Source organism: Hyposmocoma kahamanoa, unplaced genomic scaffold, assembly GCF_003589595.1.
Source record: "Hyposmocoma kahamanoa isolate Upper Pololo Valley unplaced genomic scaffold, ASM358959v1 95, whole genome shotgun sequence".
NCBI classification, from domain to species: domain Eukaryota; kingdom Metazoa; phylum Arthropoda; class Insecta; order Lepidoptera; family Cosmopterigidae; genus Hyposmocoma; species Hyposmocoma kahamanoa.
The window spans coordinates 7490760-7508535 of NW_020654972.1; the positions used below are offsets into that span (position 1 = coordinate 7490760).

Genomic DNA, 17776 nt, shown 5'->3' on the forward strand with positions numbered 1-17776 from the left:
GTATGTAATGTATTCTTATAAATATTTTAAAGCTAACCCTCATTTAATATTTACGTTTTTCACACAACAATTCCCTTATAACGAACACTTAATGTAAATTTAGATTGTATAATTTTATTTTCTACAACAATCATTAACCTTAACACTCATTTTAAATAACATTTATAAGTTATAAACTTCAGTTTACGCAACTATAAATAGTATATTAACCTTAAACAAATTAGAGCTAAAACATTTGCGGAAACGCAAACAAATTCGGTTCTGGCACACGCCGGCCGCTGCCGTGACACGCTCGCTTCGCTCGATCGGCTCGTGCTGCTTTTTCATATATTAACCTAGCCTAACCTACTAAAGGTGGTGCACATTACCTACAGGTAAATAAATACAAAATTAACTAAATTGACAATATATAAAACGATTGCTCTATAAAAAGATATATAATAATAAATAAATAAATAAAATATAATAAATAAATAAAATTGCTCTATAAAAAGATAGATAATCTATTTATAAAATGTGAATGTTATTACAAATGACAATTGTATGAAATTAAGTTATCGGAAGTGTGCATAATTATGTAGTTCAACTGAAAATTAGGTCTAATGAGCGTTATATCTATTAAAATTAGTTTATTTGATTTTCACACAAATGAGGCACACCACCACTAGAATTAGATATGGCTTTTCACAAAAAACGTTCGTAAGAAAGCGTCTCTGATTCGCATTTGAAGTATGATTATTGTCCCCAGAAGGCGACGCCCCCGAACAGCTAATGCCGGCAGAAATGTACGTGCCCAATCAGAAGCAGTGGTTAACTCTGCGCGCGAGCAAACTCAAAGGACCTGTTGCGTTTTCGCTTTGCTGTATTGTTATGACTTAGGTTGTGTATTAAAATGTAATAAAGTATATTTTACTCCCAGTTATTCTTTTTTTCGTTCATATTACAAATAACTTAAAAATAATAAAAAATTCTAACGCGGGAAATACACATTTGCAAAGATTGCAGCGCCATCTAGCCGCTAATAAAGACAATACTGTTACAATATTTTTTTCTTTTTCAAGGCACGAACTCTTCATTATTTCTCTTTCGGTAAAAACTAGAATTTTTCTGAATAAAAGTTGGAATTTGGGTTAATCAAACGTTCTGCTACAGTTATTTTGTACACCGTGGGGACGGTATCTGCACCATCGATCATTTCTTGTACACTTTTGTCAATAATAATGGTCATAATCTTATTGTTGCAGTTCGATAGAATTACTGGGAATCGTGATTCCATTTTTTCTGTTAACAGAACAAATGATATTTACGTTACTATTCCCAGTAGACGAATTACTAGTAATTCTGTCCTTGTTCACATTGTTGTGCGGTGTTACCCATAACAACATTTTGATGCCCAGACTTTTGTTAACAGATTTAACTTAGGTCATTCCGTCCGTTCTCGCGTAATTTCTTTATTATCGTATTTTTAACTGACTTAAAAAAAGGAGGAGGTTATACGTTCGGCTGTATGTATGTTTTCAGATTTCACCGTCAATTGTAGACCGTTTTTGGATTTTTTTTTGTTTGATAGGGTGCGTTCTCGTGGTGGTCCCATTGTCACCAAGTCAGGATTTGATGAGCGATCCATGGAAATCGAGGGAAATCCTCAAATTTTAAAGACATGTACACTGCCATACCGATTTCTCCATGAATTGTGGACCGACTTGAAAATTATTTTTTTGTTTGAAAGGGTATATATCTCGACGTGGTCCCTGATATAATGCTGTTCCGAGTTCGTTTCGGCTATCACATATTAAAAAATATTTTCCACAAATAAAAGTCGACTTTTCACTTGACACAATACATGTTCGTATCATCAACAAATCACTGTCACCATGACAACCAGAAAAAAAAGTATAAAATGTACAAAGGAGTCCGTAACACTCATTGTCACCAAGAAGTCAGAATCTCACGAGGGGGTCCTATGGAAATCGGAAAAAGCCGCCAAGCAAACTTTTGAAGCGGTTTTCTTTTCAATGAAGTTTCAATTATTTGCAACAGATTCTGGTATCTAGCCTTTAGACCGATGATTCTCAGTGGTATATATTGACCTCCAGGATCCACTTCCAGTCACAACTGGTCCATGTTATTGAAAACTTTGGGGTGCATGAGACGTTAACGTTGTGACCAAAATTTTGACTTTCCATAAATGGAATAACCACATTACACAGAATAGTACCTGTGTAACTAAATACGTAATACTATTTCTGACTATTGATAGCTGTAAAACGTACATTTGAAGTTGATGAATTTGTAAAAAAATCAAAGTGGTTTAGGCAAAACAGAAAAATGGCACGTGGTCTACCAGATAAAAAATTCGGGAACTTGTCCTTTAAATTATAATTGAACGAATGTTTTTTCCATCTAAATTAGGATAATGAAACGAAAAACCAGTTCACGTTTAAATTATTTTATGATTTTTTATTAAATCAAGACAATGATGTCCATTTTTCATAGGTAATAAACTTCTCGACGCCTCCTACGTAAAGTATCGTATGTCGAAATTGCCAAGTTTACAGGGGAGTGTTTTAAAGTTCTCCGTTTCATTTGGCAAAGCTTGTTACTCACATAGAGTGATCATCTAATAGATCATCTAACCGATATCTAGGATTTTATAATACTCAACGTGTGTTACGAGATTTGTCGAAAAAAAGTGAGAAATCTAAAGTCACGTGTTATGCTTATTTCAGTGAATTCAGAACTTTAAAAGACTCCCCTGTAAACTTGGCAATTTTGACATACGATACTTTACGTGGGAGGGGTCGTTCTAAGAACAATACTTAGGCTTAGAATTTAAATACATACTCAGCTTATACTAGATAGAGAATTAACTATTGATTCATGGTGTATTAAACAAGATTACTGTCAAACATCACAAATTTAAAAACAATGTCATTGTAATGATATCTATTGAATATAATAAATACATTATGAAAATAAATTCACGAGCAATAAGGAAGTTAAGTCAATTGAGTCTATAGCAATGTCCAAAATAACTTTAGTAAATATTGAAGTTATGATCCTAGATTTAACATAACGTTGTGAACAACTTATAAATGTACTGTATAGAGTTTTAAAATTTCATATTTACAAAAAAAAATTGCGTCTTATGCCATAGAATAATAAGACAAGTAAAACAACTCCCGCCTGTTTGGCGCATTAATAAACATGTCGCTCGGAGCGTAGGGTTGTCACCAGAGATGGGTAAGGACCCAGTTCTAAGCTAGTGCTTTGTTATTGCCGGATTTAAACTTGGTTAAAACCCATTATAGCCCAAAATCGAGGGCAAACACTATTTACAACTAAATATTTGCTGTAAATCGAGTTTTGTTCAAACTTAATGATATTAATTATTAATACAAAGATCGAACAGTCTGAAAAAGTTCCTTCAATCCGGCCGGATTCGAACCGACGTCTACCAACTAAGCAACGGAACGAACCAGCGGACCTTACGTATTTTTCTATGTGCTTGCGTCGTATTTTTGTATTTGATTTTTTCAACGACTTTTTAGCCGTAGCGCCATCTATGAGAAATCTATGATATTTCGATACCTTTATAGCTACCAGCCCCGGCTAGAGATGTCGCTATTCATTGTATTTTAAATTTTTATTGAATTTATATTCAATTATTTTTATGTGAAATCACTCCACTAGTTTGTTATAAGTATTAATCAAAGATAGAACACTCTGAAAAAATCTATAGAAATATCAATTCAATAAAAATTTATAATTTAATGATATTATTACAAAATGTCAATTGATTTCTGATCTAGACGATTCTATTTGTCTTTCTGTTGAATTAGTTTGCTTGAAAATTGCATTTAAATATATCGATACAAAAAATCATTAGATCGTACGCGCTTGAATCGATTTTCTTCATCAATCAATCATCCTTTGTAGTGAGAATCCACAGGATTGCAAGGTTAGGTATTGTTAGAGCGCAGGGCGTTGTCGGTTCGAAGCAACATGTTGGCTCATAGATTCACAAGGTGTACGACAGAAGTGAAGCTCACACTCTTTAGAGCATACTGCCAGAGCTTCTACACATATGCTCTATGGTTCAACTTGATGCTGAGATCGTACGGCGCCTTGCGAGTCCTGTATAATAACCATCTGGAACTTGTTGAAGCTTCCCCGTTTCTGGCATGGATGATTTCTATGCCATCATGCGCAAAATGTCTACTTCGTTAGTGCGACGGGTGAGGGGTAGCAGCAACGAGATCCTGAAGATAATAGCAGACAGGATGGATGCTGCTGTGTTTCGGAGGTTCACTGAGTTGCGTGTTTTACGTGTGAGTCAGTGAACCACCTGGGGGGCTGGGTTCGTCCTTGTTTGTTATGTTTGTAACTAATTATTAATATTATTAGGTAATATTTTTGTGTTACTAACTTGAATGAACTACATTGTCTGAAATAAATTATTTTTATTTCACTTTTATTATTTATATTTATTGTGTAGAGAGAAAAGAGGCAATCTTTATAGTCTAAAAAAGATTTTTTACGTCGCCATTTGTATAGAATAATTCCGTATTCGCCGTTTCCGCTCATGATTTTGGGCAGAAATGCATTAAACCTGGCTTTGGATAAAAAACCGGGCGGTTTGATTGGGTTTTAACCCACTGCCCATCTCTGGTGATAATCATTCAGTGAATAACCACGAGTCTTAAAATCTAAATTTCTTACCTAACCCTAATCGTCCTCGGAATCTGACTTTTTACATTTCTCCTTTAACTTTTCATACTCATTCCTTTTTATGAGATCTTCCTTCAACCTCTCCATGTCACTTAGAAGACTGCTTACTTGTACGTTTTGCAATTTGTCGTTCACTGTTGTGTCACTATCTAACCCTGAATCCTCATCAGACTTTGTTCCGGCACTCACAGCCTCTTCGTCAGAGACTAGGTGTAGACTCTCGTCGGAACTCGACGTGTCGTCTTTGTCTAGCCTGTACGCTTTAGGCACTCTGTCTTCTAGTTTGGACCGTTTGTCTTTGTCTTTTGTGTGGGGGCTGTCACGGCCTGTTCGTCTGTTCTTTTTCTTCATGCTTTTCGCTATTACGCGTTTTTGGTGGTCCAATTGGGGGAATAGTTCTGGAATTTAAAAATTTTAATTTTTAAATATTGATTTTTTAATTTAACTTTCTTTGGCTTATAATTTATATAAATAAATTTCATGCTTATTATAAGTATGTGTGCATTCAAGAAATATTATTTGTGCAATATTTTATCTTTGTTATGATTAATACAAAGATCGAACATAGGTACAGAAAAATTTCTTCAACACAGTGGGACTTGAACCCTGGACCATGCTGCACCGTAGCATTGCTCTTACCAATTGAGCCATAGGTCCAGTCCGAGCTGTCGAAATTCTCCTATGTGTTTTTGTTATAGATCTATGTACTGGCTTTCGGCATTCGTCGCCTCTAGTGATATCTAGTGAGAGATCGTGAAAACACTCCTTCAGTTTGTTGTTATTATTAATACAAAGATCGGACAAACACAAAGAAAAATTCTGTTGTCTCACCGCGACTACTGCTCTTACCAACTCAATCTGTAGTTTAGTCATTTAATCGATGCCTCTGTCGCTGAATATCATATTCGCAAAATATCATGTTCGCAAAACATGATATGCGCAAGACATCACGTTCACAAAATATCATATTCGCAAGATACCACATTCGCAAAATATCATATGTGCGATTTACACCATTCTGTACTGTTGGGAACAAAATACAAAATCACAATTTATAAATTATTCATTTTATTACATAGAATGCGGTCTTCTCTTGCGAATATGATATTTTGTGAACGTGATGTCTTGCGAATATCATGTTTTGCAAATATGATATTCAGAGACAGACTCGACGAGAGGCCTTTCGATTTATCAATCTCTGTACCAATAATATGTGACGAACCGCGCGATTTAGTGCTTGCACGGCGTTTTACATATATTTAGAACGTAGTAAGCTCGTTTGGTATAATGACACTACTGAGTGCTAGAGTAAAGTGACGTGCAATAAGCCTCGTAACATAAATCATAATGTGCAAAGAACTTGTATGTCACAGCACAATTGCGACATGATAATATGCATTAGTATGTGATGATACTGACCGTGAGCGCTGTTGAGGGCTTCCTCTGCCGCGTTCATTTCCGCCTCCTGTATGGAGTGCCCTCTAGCGGCAGCCAGCCGCGCGCCGCGGAAGTACACGCCCACTGTGTACACGCGAGTGTTCGTCGGACCAAGACACTCGATCACCCTGAGAATAAAGCCTAGTTCAAATATAAACTACAAATAAGAAAATTAAATTTGACAAGGAACATCGGCTATGTCATCAGCAACAATCAGGTGAGATTATATTGAAATGCTTGCCTACACAGGCGATGCTTTTTAAATTACTAGTTATATGGGTGGCACCTCTGATGATAATGAATGATATTGACTGCCTTTGTGACCGAATGGTTACCATGCTGGACTGCCACGTAGAGGTCCCAGGTTCGACTCCCGGGCCGAGGGAAATTTATACGGCCTACACTTATTTCTCTCGTGAGTTTGGGTGTAATTTGTGGTTGTCTATGTGCGTGTCCATGGCACCCACAATACAGGGTTTCCCTAGTTCAGGGCTATGAGTGTGTGCGCGGTATTATACTTGCTAGGTTTTTTACGTTCTGGAAGGACGTAAAAAAAACCTAAAAAGTATCAAATAAGACAATATTACCCTATATGCAATATGTAAAAGTATTGGGTTGGTCAAAAAGCCCATGCGGTATCTAAGTGTATAAATGAAAAACATAAATATAACTAATAAATTATGTTCTAGTCAAGGTGATCTGCAATCTTTTGTCATCTTTCTGGTAATTTTAGTTTTCCTCTTTCATAATTTCTGTCTTTACTTATAAAATGCAAGTCTAAGTGTTGTTTGATGGTCTCTTCGTTATCAAAGTTGTAGGGTGACTACATTAAGATAAATATAATTATATTATCGTTAATTATATAAGTGTATATTTCTACTTACTGTTTATATTTATATACATACCATTAAAATATTGCTGTTGAATGTGCTATATAAATTATTTATCTTACACATTAAACAGCAATATTTTAATGGTATGTATATAAATATAAACAGCAAGTAGAAATATACACTTATTTATATATATGTATATTTATCTTAATTAATGTAGTCACCCTACAAAGTTATATCATGTTCATTCAAAGAATTTTTAAAGACCGAAACAAAACTGAAGGGGCCATGTCGGGCAAATACGGTGAATTAGGTAACACATCAAGACCTAACTGCAATAGCTTTACACGGTAAAGGTGTGAGTGGTTTGTCAATATCATGAAGAAATACGACACCATTTACGAGTCACCATCTGGGCATTTTTTATAAATTATGAACTCAAAACTTTTCCCAACTATTATTAAAATGGGCGCTAAAATTTTATTTTTAATATGGCCATAGATAATATAACATTTTAAAAGAAAAAGTTTTTTTTTATTTAAGAGTCCAAAGCACCTCAGGTCGAATTCAAATTTTTCCCGTACTAATACGGTTCACTTCGCTTGGGTCGAGCGGCAGGGATACAGGCTTTACTTTTTTTAAAAACGAAATTGAAATTTGAAATATGTATACTATACGTGTTCTATTTAGTTCAGTTGATATAAAAAAAAATCATTGGTTTATGTAAAGTACCTATTTAATACAGCAGTTTTCTTGTAAGATTTCGAGAAGTTTGTCATTATTTTATATCGTGAAAATTTTTACGAATCGTGTTTTCACGCCGTATAGGAAATCTTGTATATCTTCAATGTTACTATATATTTTTTCCAACGTGATTGATTCAACAGTTTCACTGCTATGTGGAATCAACGAAAGCCATTCGAGGTTGTATAGACTTTTAAATGTAGCTCGTGAGAAAAACTGCATGGGCTTTTTTTGGCCAATCCTTTACTTAGTACTCTAATATAAATACTTAAATCCGTCTAATTGATTTGCAATCCTGAATATTGGTTTAGTAAACTTTAAAAAACAAATAAGGCCCTACAAATTGACGCTATGCGAGTTGAACGTACTTGTATAGTGGTATATCAGGTTCCCCTCCCTCCATGGACCGCAGGGTAAGACAGCACTGCTGCAGTTTGGACTTCGGGTCATTCCAGTCCTGGTTCATGATGAACTCTTGGAGCCGTGGGAACAGGCATGCGTTGCAGAACACTTGGCAGTAATCGAGATTCTGTTCACAAGTTTGTATTGAGGTTAATACGGATGTAACTTAAACTTGTTTTGTGACACTCGGCATTAAATTGATTCAAAAATATTTATTCGTCATAAGCTATAGTAGATATTTTTAATACACGGTGATAAATAAATTAATAGTAACCCTCATACTGCGTCTTAAGGCATTCGAACTAAGTAATTGTAAAGTTCTTAACTAATGTGGCCCTAGCGAAAAGTAAAAGTAAAAACATCAAGTAAAAAATGCCAACTTTACAAAGAAACGCGAAAACATTTAACGTTTAATATCAATGATTAAGCTTTAACTCCTTGCAAAGTTGGGTTTTTTTTCTAGTACCCCTATATGGACATTTTGTCGGAAATAAAAATTTGAATTTGAATTTTCACTAAAGCCACAGTATTATGTCTGAGATTAGTGAAGGAATTGTATTAATTACAAAAATATTGTCAATAAATATTTTGATTAATGTTATTAATTAAAAATATCAAGTTACTTATTTGTATTCAAATATTCATCTATAGAGTTGTGTTGGATTAACAAGGAATTCTAGTGGATTTCTTTTAAATGTCACAATATCTTTAATGCTATAATATCTTAAAAATCATCGGTTTTTCAAGAGGAAAGTGTTGAAGATATCACAACTTTTTTCCTTTTCTCTGTCGAACAATTGTCTTTTTGCAGATGTGACCTTATTACACCAAGAGTCCGGTACATACATGTCGATAAAATCCAACAAATTTACATGTTTAAAGATGTACTAGGATAACTAAATACCACACAATATCTTACAAAGTACACTACCAACAATAAAGCGTACAAATTATAACATGATAAAATTACTGCAAATAAATAAGTATAGTTATACCTTGTCAATATACAAAGCGCCAAGAAAAGCCTCGAGCAAGTCAGCCTTGTGTTTCTTCGTTGTCGGTTTAGCTTTGGGATTGTTATAAATGGCATATGCCGACATATTAAGGTCGTCACACACCATGGCCTGCGTACGTTTGTTGACTAGGGACGAGCGGAGGAGCTAGAAGGAAAAAATGGTAGATGTCAAATATAATGGGAGAAGATGTGATGTGCTAGACAACCACATCAATTACCTGGTGTCAAACTAGGGAATTAATACCCTGGACTATGAGTACCGAGCACAGAATTTGAATAAACAGGCACTAGAAGTGAAAACAACGCATATTTTCTTTTTCTTTTTCCTTGCGGAAAGGCAAAGGTCTATAGACTGAGCAGCCTAGTCTTTTTTAAATCCATTTCTAATCTCTTTTCTAGTTTCAAGCCTAAATCTCGTATTTTTTTAAGTATAACTTTTGTCTTGAATCGATTGATATAGTATTGTCCAATAAAATACTCTTCTTTGAAAACGGGTGTCGCCACGTTGTTGTCTATGGTCGACACTCGAAATTTTTTTTATTAAGAGTTTTGGCTTGAGTACAAGTCCTTTGAGCCATGACTTCGGGTTAGGGAAGGGTTAAAGTCATCATTATTAAAATGTACTGTATAATTCTGCTATAGCCTTTGCCGGTTGTCTTTAATATATCGGATATTCAGTTGTCTTTAACAACGACACAGTTAGGGAAACTAAAAACAAAAAATACTATATTTTTACGTACATTTCCTTGTAATTGTATAAGAAATACGTATGAAACGTAAATGATGCAATTCACTTCAACTTTGACACTTATTTAGATTTATCAGTTTTCTAAAACGTTTTATTATTTAAACACGTATAACAATGTTGATAAATTATCGATTATTATATCAATGGTAGATAAGACAAATACACACAATTTGTTGGTGCATGGTGCAAACCGTTGGGTCGGGTTACAAATGTGTTGTGTTTATGTTTGACCATTGTAATATAACTAGTGGAGTAATTTCACAAAAATAAACGAATATCGTGGTAGTAAAATATCATAATATTCATTACAATAAAGAAGTTACTACTTAAGCGGTTACAATACATTACTCACAGAAAGATGCCCCTCATGATGGTCAGGGAAATGGCGGTAAAGTCGATCGGAGACGACCAGTTGCAGTACTGTGTCTCCGAGGAACTCCAGCCGCTGATTGGAGCCGAGAGTGAGGTGGGTGAAGCCAACTGACCGGTCTGTGAAAGCGCGGGCCAGGAGACGGATATGTTTGAATTGAACGCCTGTCGGTAGAGGAAAACAGTGCAAAGATGATTTAGATTTATTTTTCAATTGCTTCGGTGTAACAATTGCGAATACCCAAGAACTCGATACTATATATTTTATTATACTAATGAATAGGATAAAATCTCTCGAATAAACTTTGGGTCTTACACTTAAAGATATACATGAAATCTTGTTAGTCTCTTTTCATGTCCCATTGGTTTTTTCCACTCTGTGTAGCTTTATTTCGCTCCGTCCTTTAATAACGTTCTATCACCACGACTTAAAGAAGACAAACTCACCAATAGACTCCTCAAACTCCGTAAGCTTCTGCAAAAACTCAAAGTCCTTGATGTACTTCCGATCGCCCAAAGGCTCTTGTTCTTGCAAGGGATGCGCGCGTTCCTTTGTCCACACGTCTAGGAGATCCGTCTCCTTGTACCATAATGCTAAAGAGAAAACACGGTCTGCTACCTGTAGTAAGTAGAAAGGAGATGACAAATATGAAGTGTATTATTGAGATTTTTGTGAATTAACTCCACTAGTTTTTATTATAATTATTAATGCAAAGATCGAACACAGAAAATTTCCTTCGACCCGATGGGACTTGAACCCGCAACCATACTGCACTGTAGTATTGCTCTTACCAATAAGTTACGGGTCAAAGACAATCAATCAAAGATCATTTATTCCATAGGTAAAATAAATTTACACTTGAAAACGTCACGTTTAACTTACTGCTCGTTCACTACGCTGACCTCCCTGAGAAGAACGAGCAAGAAACTCTAGGGACTCCTCTTTTCAAAATAAACTTAAATGCTATGGAATACACTTTGAATCAAATTTGTGTGGATTCTGGAGCCGTGTCGTCTTTCCATACATCTTTATCTAACACGTAGTCTTCAATTTTGTAATATGACTTTTCGATCAAAATATTTTTAATGTAGTTTTTAAACTTAGGAAATGATAAACTTAATATACGCTCCGGAATCTTATTGTGAAAACGTATACAGTTCCTCATAAAAGAGTTGTTTACCTTGGTTAAACGATATCGTAGTACCTTGAGTTTGGACTTAGCTCTAAGGATAATATTATAGATATCTTCTTTCTTATTGAAATTATGTATAATTTTACGGGCATATAAAATATTGGAGTAAATGTACTGTGCTGCCAAAGTCATGATACCAGTCTCCTTAAACTTTTCTCTGAGATAAACCCGAGAGCCTAGACGGTACACAGAACGAATCTCTCGTTTTTGCAATACAAATATGGTTTGAATATGCCGCTTTACCCCGCATGAGAAAAGTTATCGAGTCGTCGAAATTCTTCTGTGTTTTTTGTTAAAGATCTTTGTACTGTATTTTTCGGTATTCTGCGCCGCTAGTGATATCTAGTGATAGATTTTAGAACTTTCTTCACCGCAGCGCACCTTTACAGCCTCAACTGACATAGATATCGCTTTTTGATCAAATGTAATACTGAGATTTTTTGAAATAACTCCTTTAGTTTTTTATTATGATTATTAACAAACATCGAACACACACATATATATATCATCTAATCTGTATTTTGCAATGTTTAATGTAATATAATCATAATAGTAAAATCTAATGATAATTTAATATTGACATCTTAAACATGATATAACTTTAATATGATAAGACATTAATAGATTTAAATGTAATACTTTGAACTAATGACTTCCATAATTTGTAGTAGTTTACTTATAACTCGATAACATAACTCGTAGCCTAGTCGTAAGAGCGATGCTGCGGTGCAGTATGGTCGAAGAAAGTTTTTCTATGGTCCGAGCTTAAATGACGTCGTCGCCTGTTGGAACTTGTATAAATGTCGTGGTACTCACCTGCAGCCCGGCATCAAGGAACAGCGCGCCCATGAGGGCTTCGAAGCAGTTGGCCATGGCGTGTCGCATCACCACCTCCCGACACAGGTCGGACCCGTGCGCGTACAGCATGAACTGCTCCAGCTCGATGTTCTGCAAAGGAGAAGCACTCGTTTTTAACAGTATGTTTTAATAATTATTCCCTATGCAAGGCTGCAAAGTTGTTTAACGCGAGTGCTTGTATACCTGAGCATGCGAAGGCTGCAAAGATTGAAAGTCAAAAATAGAATCCTGAGTGTAGCGAGGGTTTCAAGCTGCGAGGCTCAAAACAACTGCTGCTGAGCGAAACACATTTCACCTCACTATAGCGAGGAAAATGGTAGATGAAAGAAAAACAGTTGAACTATAACAAATCATGTTTAATAAACAAAGGTATTTTACAAATCTGTAGGTGAGAGGTCCAGAATCTTAAGTGCGTTTAAAGCGTTTTCAAGAGAATGAGGCTTTTAATTGAGGCTATCAGCGCAAAAGTGGAGTAAACCATATTCAATTTTTTTTCTAAAATATTACTAAGACTTTGGAATGCACTTCCTATTACTGTTCACGAAAGTAAATCGCTATTTTTAATGTGAGAGTTAAAGAGCATTATTTATCTACTATTCCATCCATATCTTAGGTATTACATTATAAAATATGTATTTATCTAAGTATTTATATAATTTATAACAATTTAATATTATTTTTATTTTTTTTTCCTTGTTTTGTTGTGCACATATGCCCGTTCTTTTAGTTATAGTGTCCTGTATTTAGGTCTGCAGGAAGAAATTTCTATTAGAAATAAGCAGAACCTTTTGTTTTTAATTTCAAATAAGCAAAACCCTTTAATTTTTAATTTCTCTTGTTTTCTTTGTGACTTGTTGTATTTTTCCTGTACAATAAACTATTAAATAAAAAATAAATAAATAAAATAAATGACACTTAAGTAAGTACATAATTATTTTATATTTGGATGCTATTTTCATGTATAAAAAAATATTTCATCATCATCATATCAGCCGGGAGACTGCTAAACATAGGCCTCCCCAAAGATTTCCAGACCAGCCCATCGGACGCGAAGTGCATCCATCGGTTACTCGCCGCCCTTACCAGTTCGTCCGTCCATCTAGTATGGGGCCGTCCCACTGAACGCCTTCCAGTTCGTGGTGTCCATTCGAAAACCTTTCTGCCCCAACGGCCGTCAGTTCCACGAGCTATGTGCCCTGCCCACTGCCACTTTAACTTGCTAATCCTTCGAGCTATGTCGGTGACTTTCGTTCTTCTACGGATCTCCTAATTTCTGATTAGATCACGTAGAGAAATACCGAGGGTTGCTCGCTCCATAGCTCGTTGAGTGACTTGGAGCTTTTTTATGAGGTCCATAGTAAGTGACCACGTCTCAGAGTCGTAGGGCATCACAAAAAAATATTTATTTTTACTTTACCTTCGCTAACTGTGCCAAATGTTGATTCTGTACAATAGCAGCTCGATACGTGGCCAGGCCACCTTCAGCCAGCCCTGGGAACATCCGGAACAGATGTATGGAAGACAGGAACTCTACTACGGCGTCGCCGAGGAACTCTAAACGTTCGTTGTGTTTGATCTCGGATTCTGTTTCGCTGTGTTTGCCGAAGCGAGACATTATGTTTATTAAGGTCACGATGCCTGAAAAGAAAGGTTGAATTAGGTAATTGTAAAAAATCGTTTTTATGAGGTAAAAAAAACAATGAAAAACACAGTTTTTTTTATCTAAAAGTACGAATGTAAAAACTACACCACATCTTTTGTTAATATTATTCTTCAAACATCGACCCCTACTACGTAAAGTATCGTATGTCGAAATTGCCAACTTTAATTTTTTTTTATTTGCTAATGCTAAACATTTCTCAGTTTTATCGAGAATGAGTTTTAAAGTCACGAGCTTTGCCGAATAAAATCGGGAAATGCTAAAGTCACGTGTTATGTTCATTTCAGTGAAATCAGAACTTTCAAACGCTCCCCTGTAAACTTGGCAATTTCGACATACGATAACTAACTACGTAAAGACGTAGGAGGGGTCGACATGTAAATTGCTCCAAATAAATGGGTCACACTCACTAGCGTTTATAACAACGGACGGAAAATTCTCCAATAAAAAAAAATCACCAGTCATTGTTTAATTTATAATTTGATTGAATTGAGCGCAGTGCTACAAACTCTTCGTTGTTTTTGAGTGTAGACGAACACGTCATGCGCCTGGTAGTAAGCGACACGCCTACCCAAAACAGTTGCAGTGCTACTCAGAGCTTTAAATTGTAAAGATCTGAGGGGCACTTTGCTCCAGCACCAGTCACCCTGAGGCTTCAAGTTGCAAAGTGTCATGTCTGTAGCATCACCAGTACCTTTAGTCTTCGAAATCAAAACGCAGTAATGCTTACATTACAGCTTGGCGACAGAAATACCTATGATGGCAGTACCGCCTTAGACGAACTCTTTAACAAGGATCTCTACTGTTCCTAAAGTGACACGACTTGTTATTTTTAACTGACTTCAAAAAAGGAGAAAGTGCTCAATTCGATTGTCTTTTCTTTTTCTCTTTTTTGTTGGAAAGAGGGTACCTCAGTATTGGTCCCATTTACATTTGAAGACAATATTCCACTTCTAAGGGTGACAAACTAGGGGAACTAAACTGAATCCGGTATCGTGGTAACCGATTTCAATAAGATTTGGCAAATAGATATAATTCCACAAACTTTTGAGGTCTTTTTTTTTTATAAAAAATTTATAATGATATTGATAATTTTTTTATATTAGAGAACATCACATACGTTGCTGATACCAAAGTTTCTTTCTTTAGTTACTTAACTAAAGCACTTGTGTTATGGAAATCGGAAACAACGACAATACCACAAACACCCAGACCCGAGACAATATAGAAAAGTAGTTTTCTACACTGACCCGACCGGGAATCGAACACGGGACCTGACATGGTGACACCATGAAAACTGGTGTGCAAGCCACTTGACCACAGAGGCCTTCACAAATTGTGTATTAAAATGAGCAGTTTCAATCTCGCCAAAGAAATTGGAAGTTGATGACAGGATGAATTTCGTCCAATAAGTTCAACTTTTTGAAAAGTTGTACCTAGTTGAACTTATTGGATTATTTGTGTCCGATTAGTTCAACTGATTGAACTTATAGTTGAACTTAGTGAAATGGACCAATAATAAGCTTACCTTTCTTCCTTGTATAATGTATCCTCCGATCACCATATTCAGGTTGCCTGATACCACAATTAGTGAGACTGTTCCTAGCGTGGTCCGGGTTCGTGCCAAAATTCTCCCTATAAGAGGGATGCGTCAACGCAGTTTGTAGTAACAACCGTTGTTTGAATACGTAGCCAATTTTGCGCTCCAGGCTATCTAATAGTTTGTGGAATCGAAGATGGCGGACTAAGACGGGGATTAGCATTGCGTGCTGTAAGGAAAAGAAAAGATTTTAAAAGTTATTAATTAATTTCTGCAACATTATTAGCTTCGACACTGTAGTGCCTCAGGGCTGTTCGCGGAGTTTTCAGGCGGTTTTCAGGCAGTCATTTGCAAGAGAGTGGCATCCCTGTTGGCCAGAGAGATTCTTAAGGTGGTAGCAGAGAGGATGGACAGCCCAATACTTAAGCATTGGTTGTCCATCCTTATTCATGAAAATGAACACTTTGCTATCTACTAACATAGTCGTAAGTACCTACTAGCACCATATGGACTTGTAACTGTCTGAAATAAATTGTTTCATTTCGTTTCATTAAAAATTACATTTAAACTTGACAACCCCGGCAGTTAAATTAATTAAAAATAAAAGGTAAAGAAAAAAAACTTAACTTAAATGCATGCATGAGCCAAGTGTAGGCATTGAAGTGCTGAACAGACGGGAGTTGACTTATTATCTAATTATTTATTATTATACTTGACTTATTATCTTAATATGGGGATAAAAACTAAAAAGTCAAAGTAATTTTATTAAACATTTTTGAGATATGTCACTAATCTAGAAAGCCATCGATATGCTATTGCGCGATGGGCACAACCTGTGTAGTTTTCTATACTAAATCGTTTTACCTGAACAACATCACACATAAGACCGGTGGTGTGAAATCCTTCCGAAGAAATCGCGACCGTGACGTCTCGTTTCATTTTACTCTGTGTCCGCATCTCTTGTAGCTTGGCTTCTTTGGCTGCTAGCTTCTGTCTGTCCTTGAACGAGGGCTTTGCCATGTTTGCTATGAGGTGGCGGTATTTTACGTAGTAACGCCATGCTTTTTGGTACCTGAGATGTACATGAAGTCTATGTATTATCTGGTCATCACATTAAACAGAAATTATAATTATTAAACAAAGATCGAATTTAACCAACAGCGGAGCTGCTGTAAGGGTGCTGGTGTAATTGCAGGCACATGGGCCTTGTCAACTTATGTCTCAGGGTGACAGGCGCAGTGGCAGTACCCCTCAGATCTCTGAGATTTAAAGCTCTGAGTGGCACTTCAAATTCGATCTGACTGGATTTCAACCAACGTCTCCTAGCAAACCGTGCCAGACGCTATGTCAACTAAGACACGGACCAAACCAACGGACCTCACGACTTTTTCCATGTGTTTGTTGCAGATCTTTGTTTTGGTTTTTAATATCTTTTTCGTCGCAGCGCCATCTATGGGAAATCTGTGAAAGTTTTTCTTCACTCAGCGAGGTACCTTTAGAGCTACCAGCCAATGTAGAGGTGTCTTTGCAATTGTAATTGCAATTAAGTTTTACATCCTGATTTTCAATAAAACTTAATGACAAAATAGGCTTAAAAATATATGACACCAATATGCTTAAATAGTTTATTTTTAACGGACTTGTATAAGATCGTTCTCATGCCACATGTACACTGCCGCATATGTAATCTTTAAGCATACTAAAGTTTTGTGTGGTCAGTAGTAATTTTTTTTTAAGGAATTTAGTTAAAACCCTATTATTATTAGTGGAAATGACTGACGACCTCGGCGGTCCAGTGATTAGCACATGGACGCGTAATGAGATCCAGCATTCGATTAAATAACAAATAAGTAACTGTCCTACACGGTAGGACTAAATTAAGTAACAAATTTAGTAGCAGTAGGCTCCTTGTGAAAGAGTTCGTCCAGGGAAGTACTGCCACCTTACCTATTTCTGTCGCTGCCCTGCTTACCTATTATTGCGTTCCGGTTTTGAAGGATAAGGGCGCTGGTGAAATTACAGGCAAGTGGGACTTGTCAACTTATGACTCAGGGTGACGGGAGCAGTGGCAGTGTCCCTCTGATCTTTGCGATTTAAAGCTCTGAGTGACACTGTAACTGTTATGAACAGGCGTGTAGCTTACAATAAGGCGCATGACTTGTTCATCCCGTCACTTAATATTAAATATAAAAAACTTTTCCAAGTTTGTTTTGTCGTTACTTTGTTACTTACAGTAAATTCCCTAA

At 36.1% G+C, this 17776-nt stretch overlaps 1 protein-coding gene across 1 annotated transcript in view; it reads right to left on the minus strand.

Annotated features, from left to right (window-relative positions):
• Positions 1-4659: 4659 nt before the first annotated feature.
• Positions 4660-17776, minus strand: part of LOC113238338 (ribonuclease 3) — a 23681-nt gene continuing 10564 nt past the window's right edge. Inside the window, exons 8-17 of the mRNA XM_026475179.1 lie at positions 16395-16631; positions 15519-15759; positions 13748-13968; positions 12289-12420; positions 10727-10898; positions 10263-10444; positions 9143-9307; positions 8114-8274; positions 6151-6296; positions 4660-5129 (exon numbers count right to left, since the gene is read on the minus strand). Coding sequence (XP_026330964.1) covers positions 4729-5129; positions 6151-6296; positions 8114-8274; positions 9143-9307; positions 10263-10444; positions 10727-10898; positions 12289-12420; positions 13748-13968; positions 15519-15759; positions 16395-16631 — 2058 coding nt within the window. The 3' untranslated portion in view covers positions 4660-4728. The remainder of the gene's footprint in view (positions 5130-6150; positions 6297-8113; positions 8275-9142; positions 9308-10262; positions 10445-10726; positions 10899-12288; positions 12421-13747; positions 13969-15518; positions 15760-16394; positions 16632-17776) is intronic.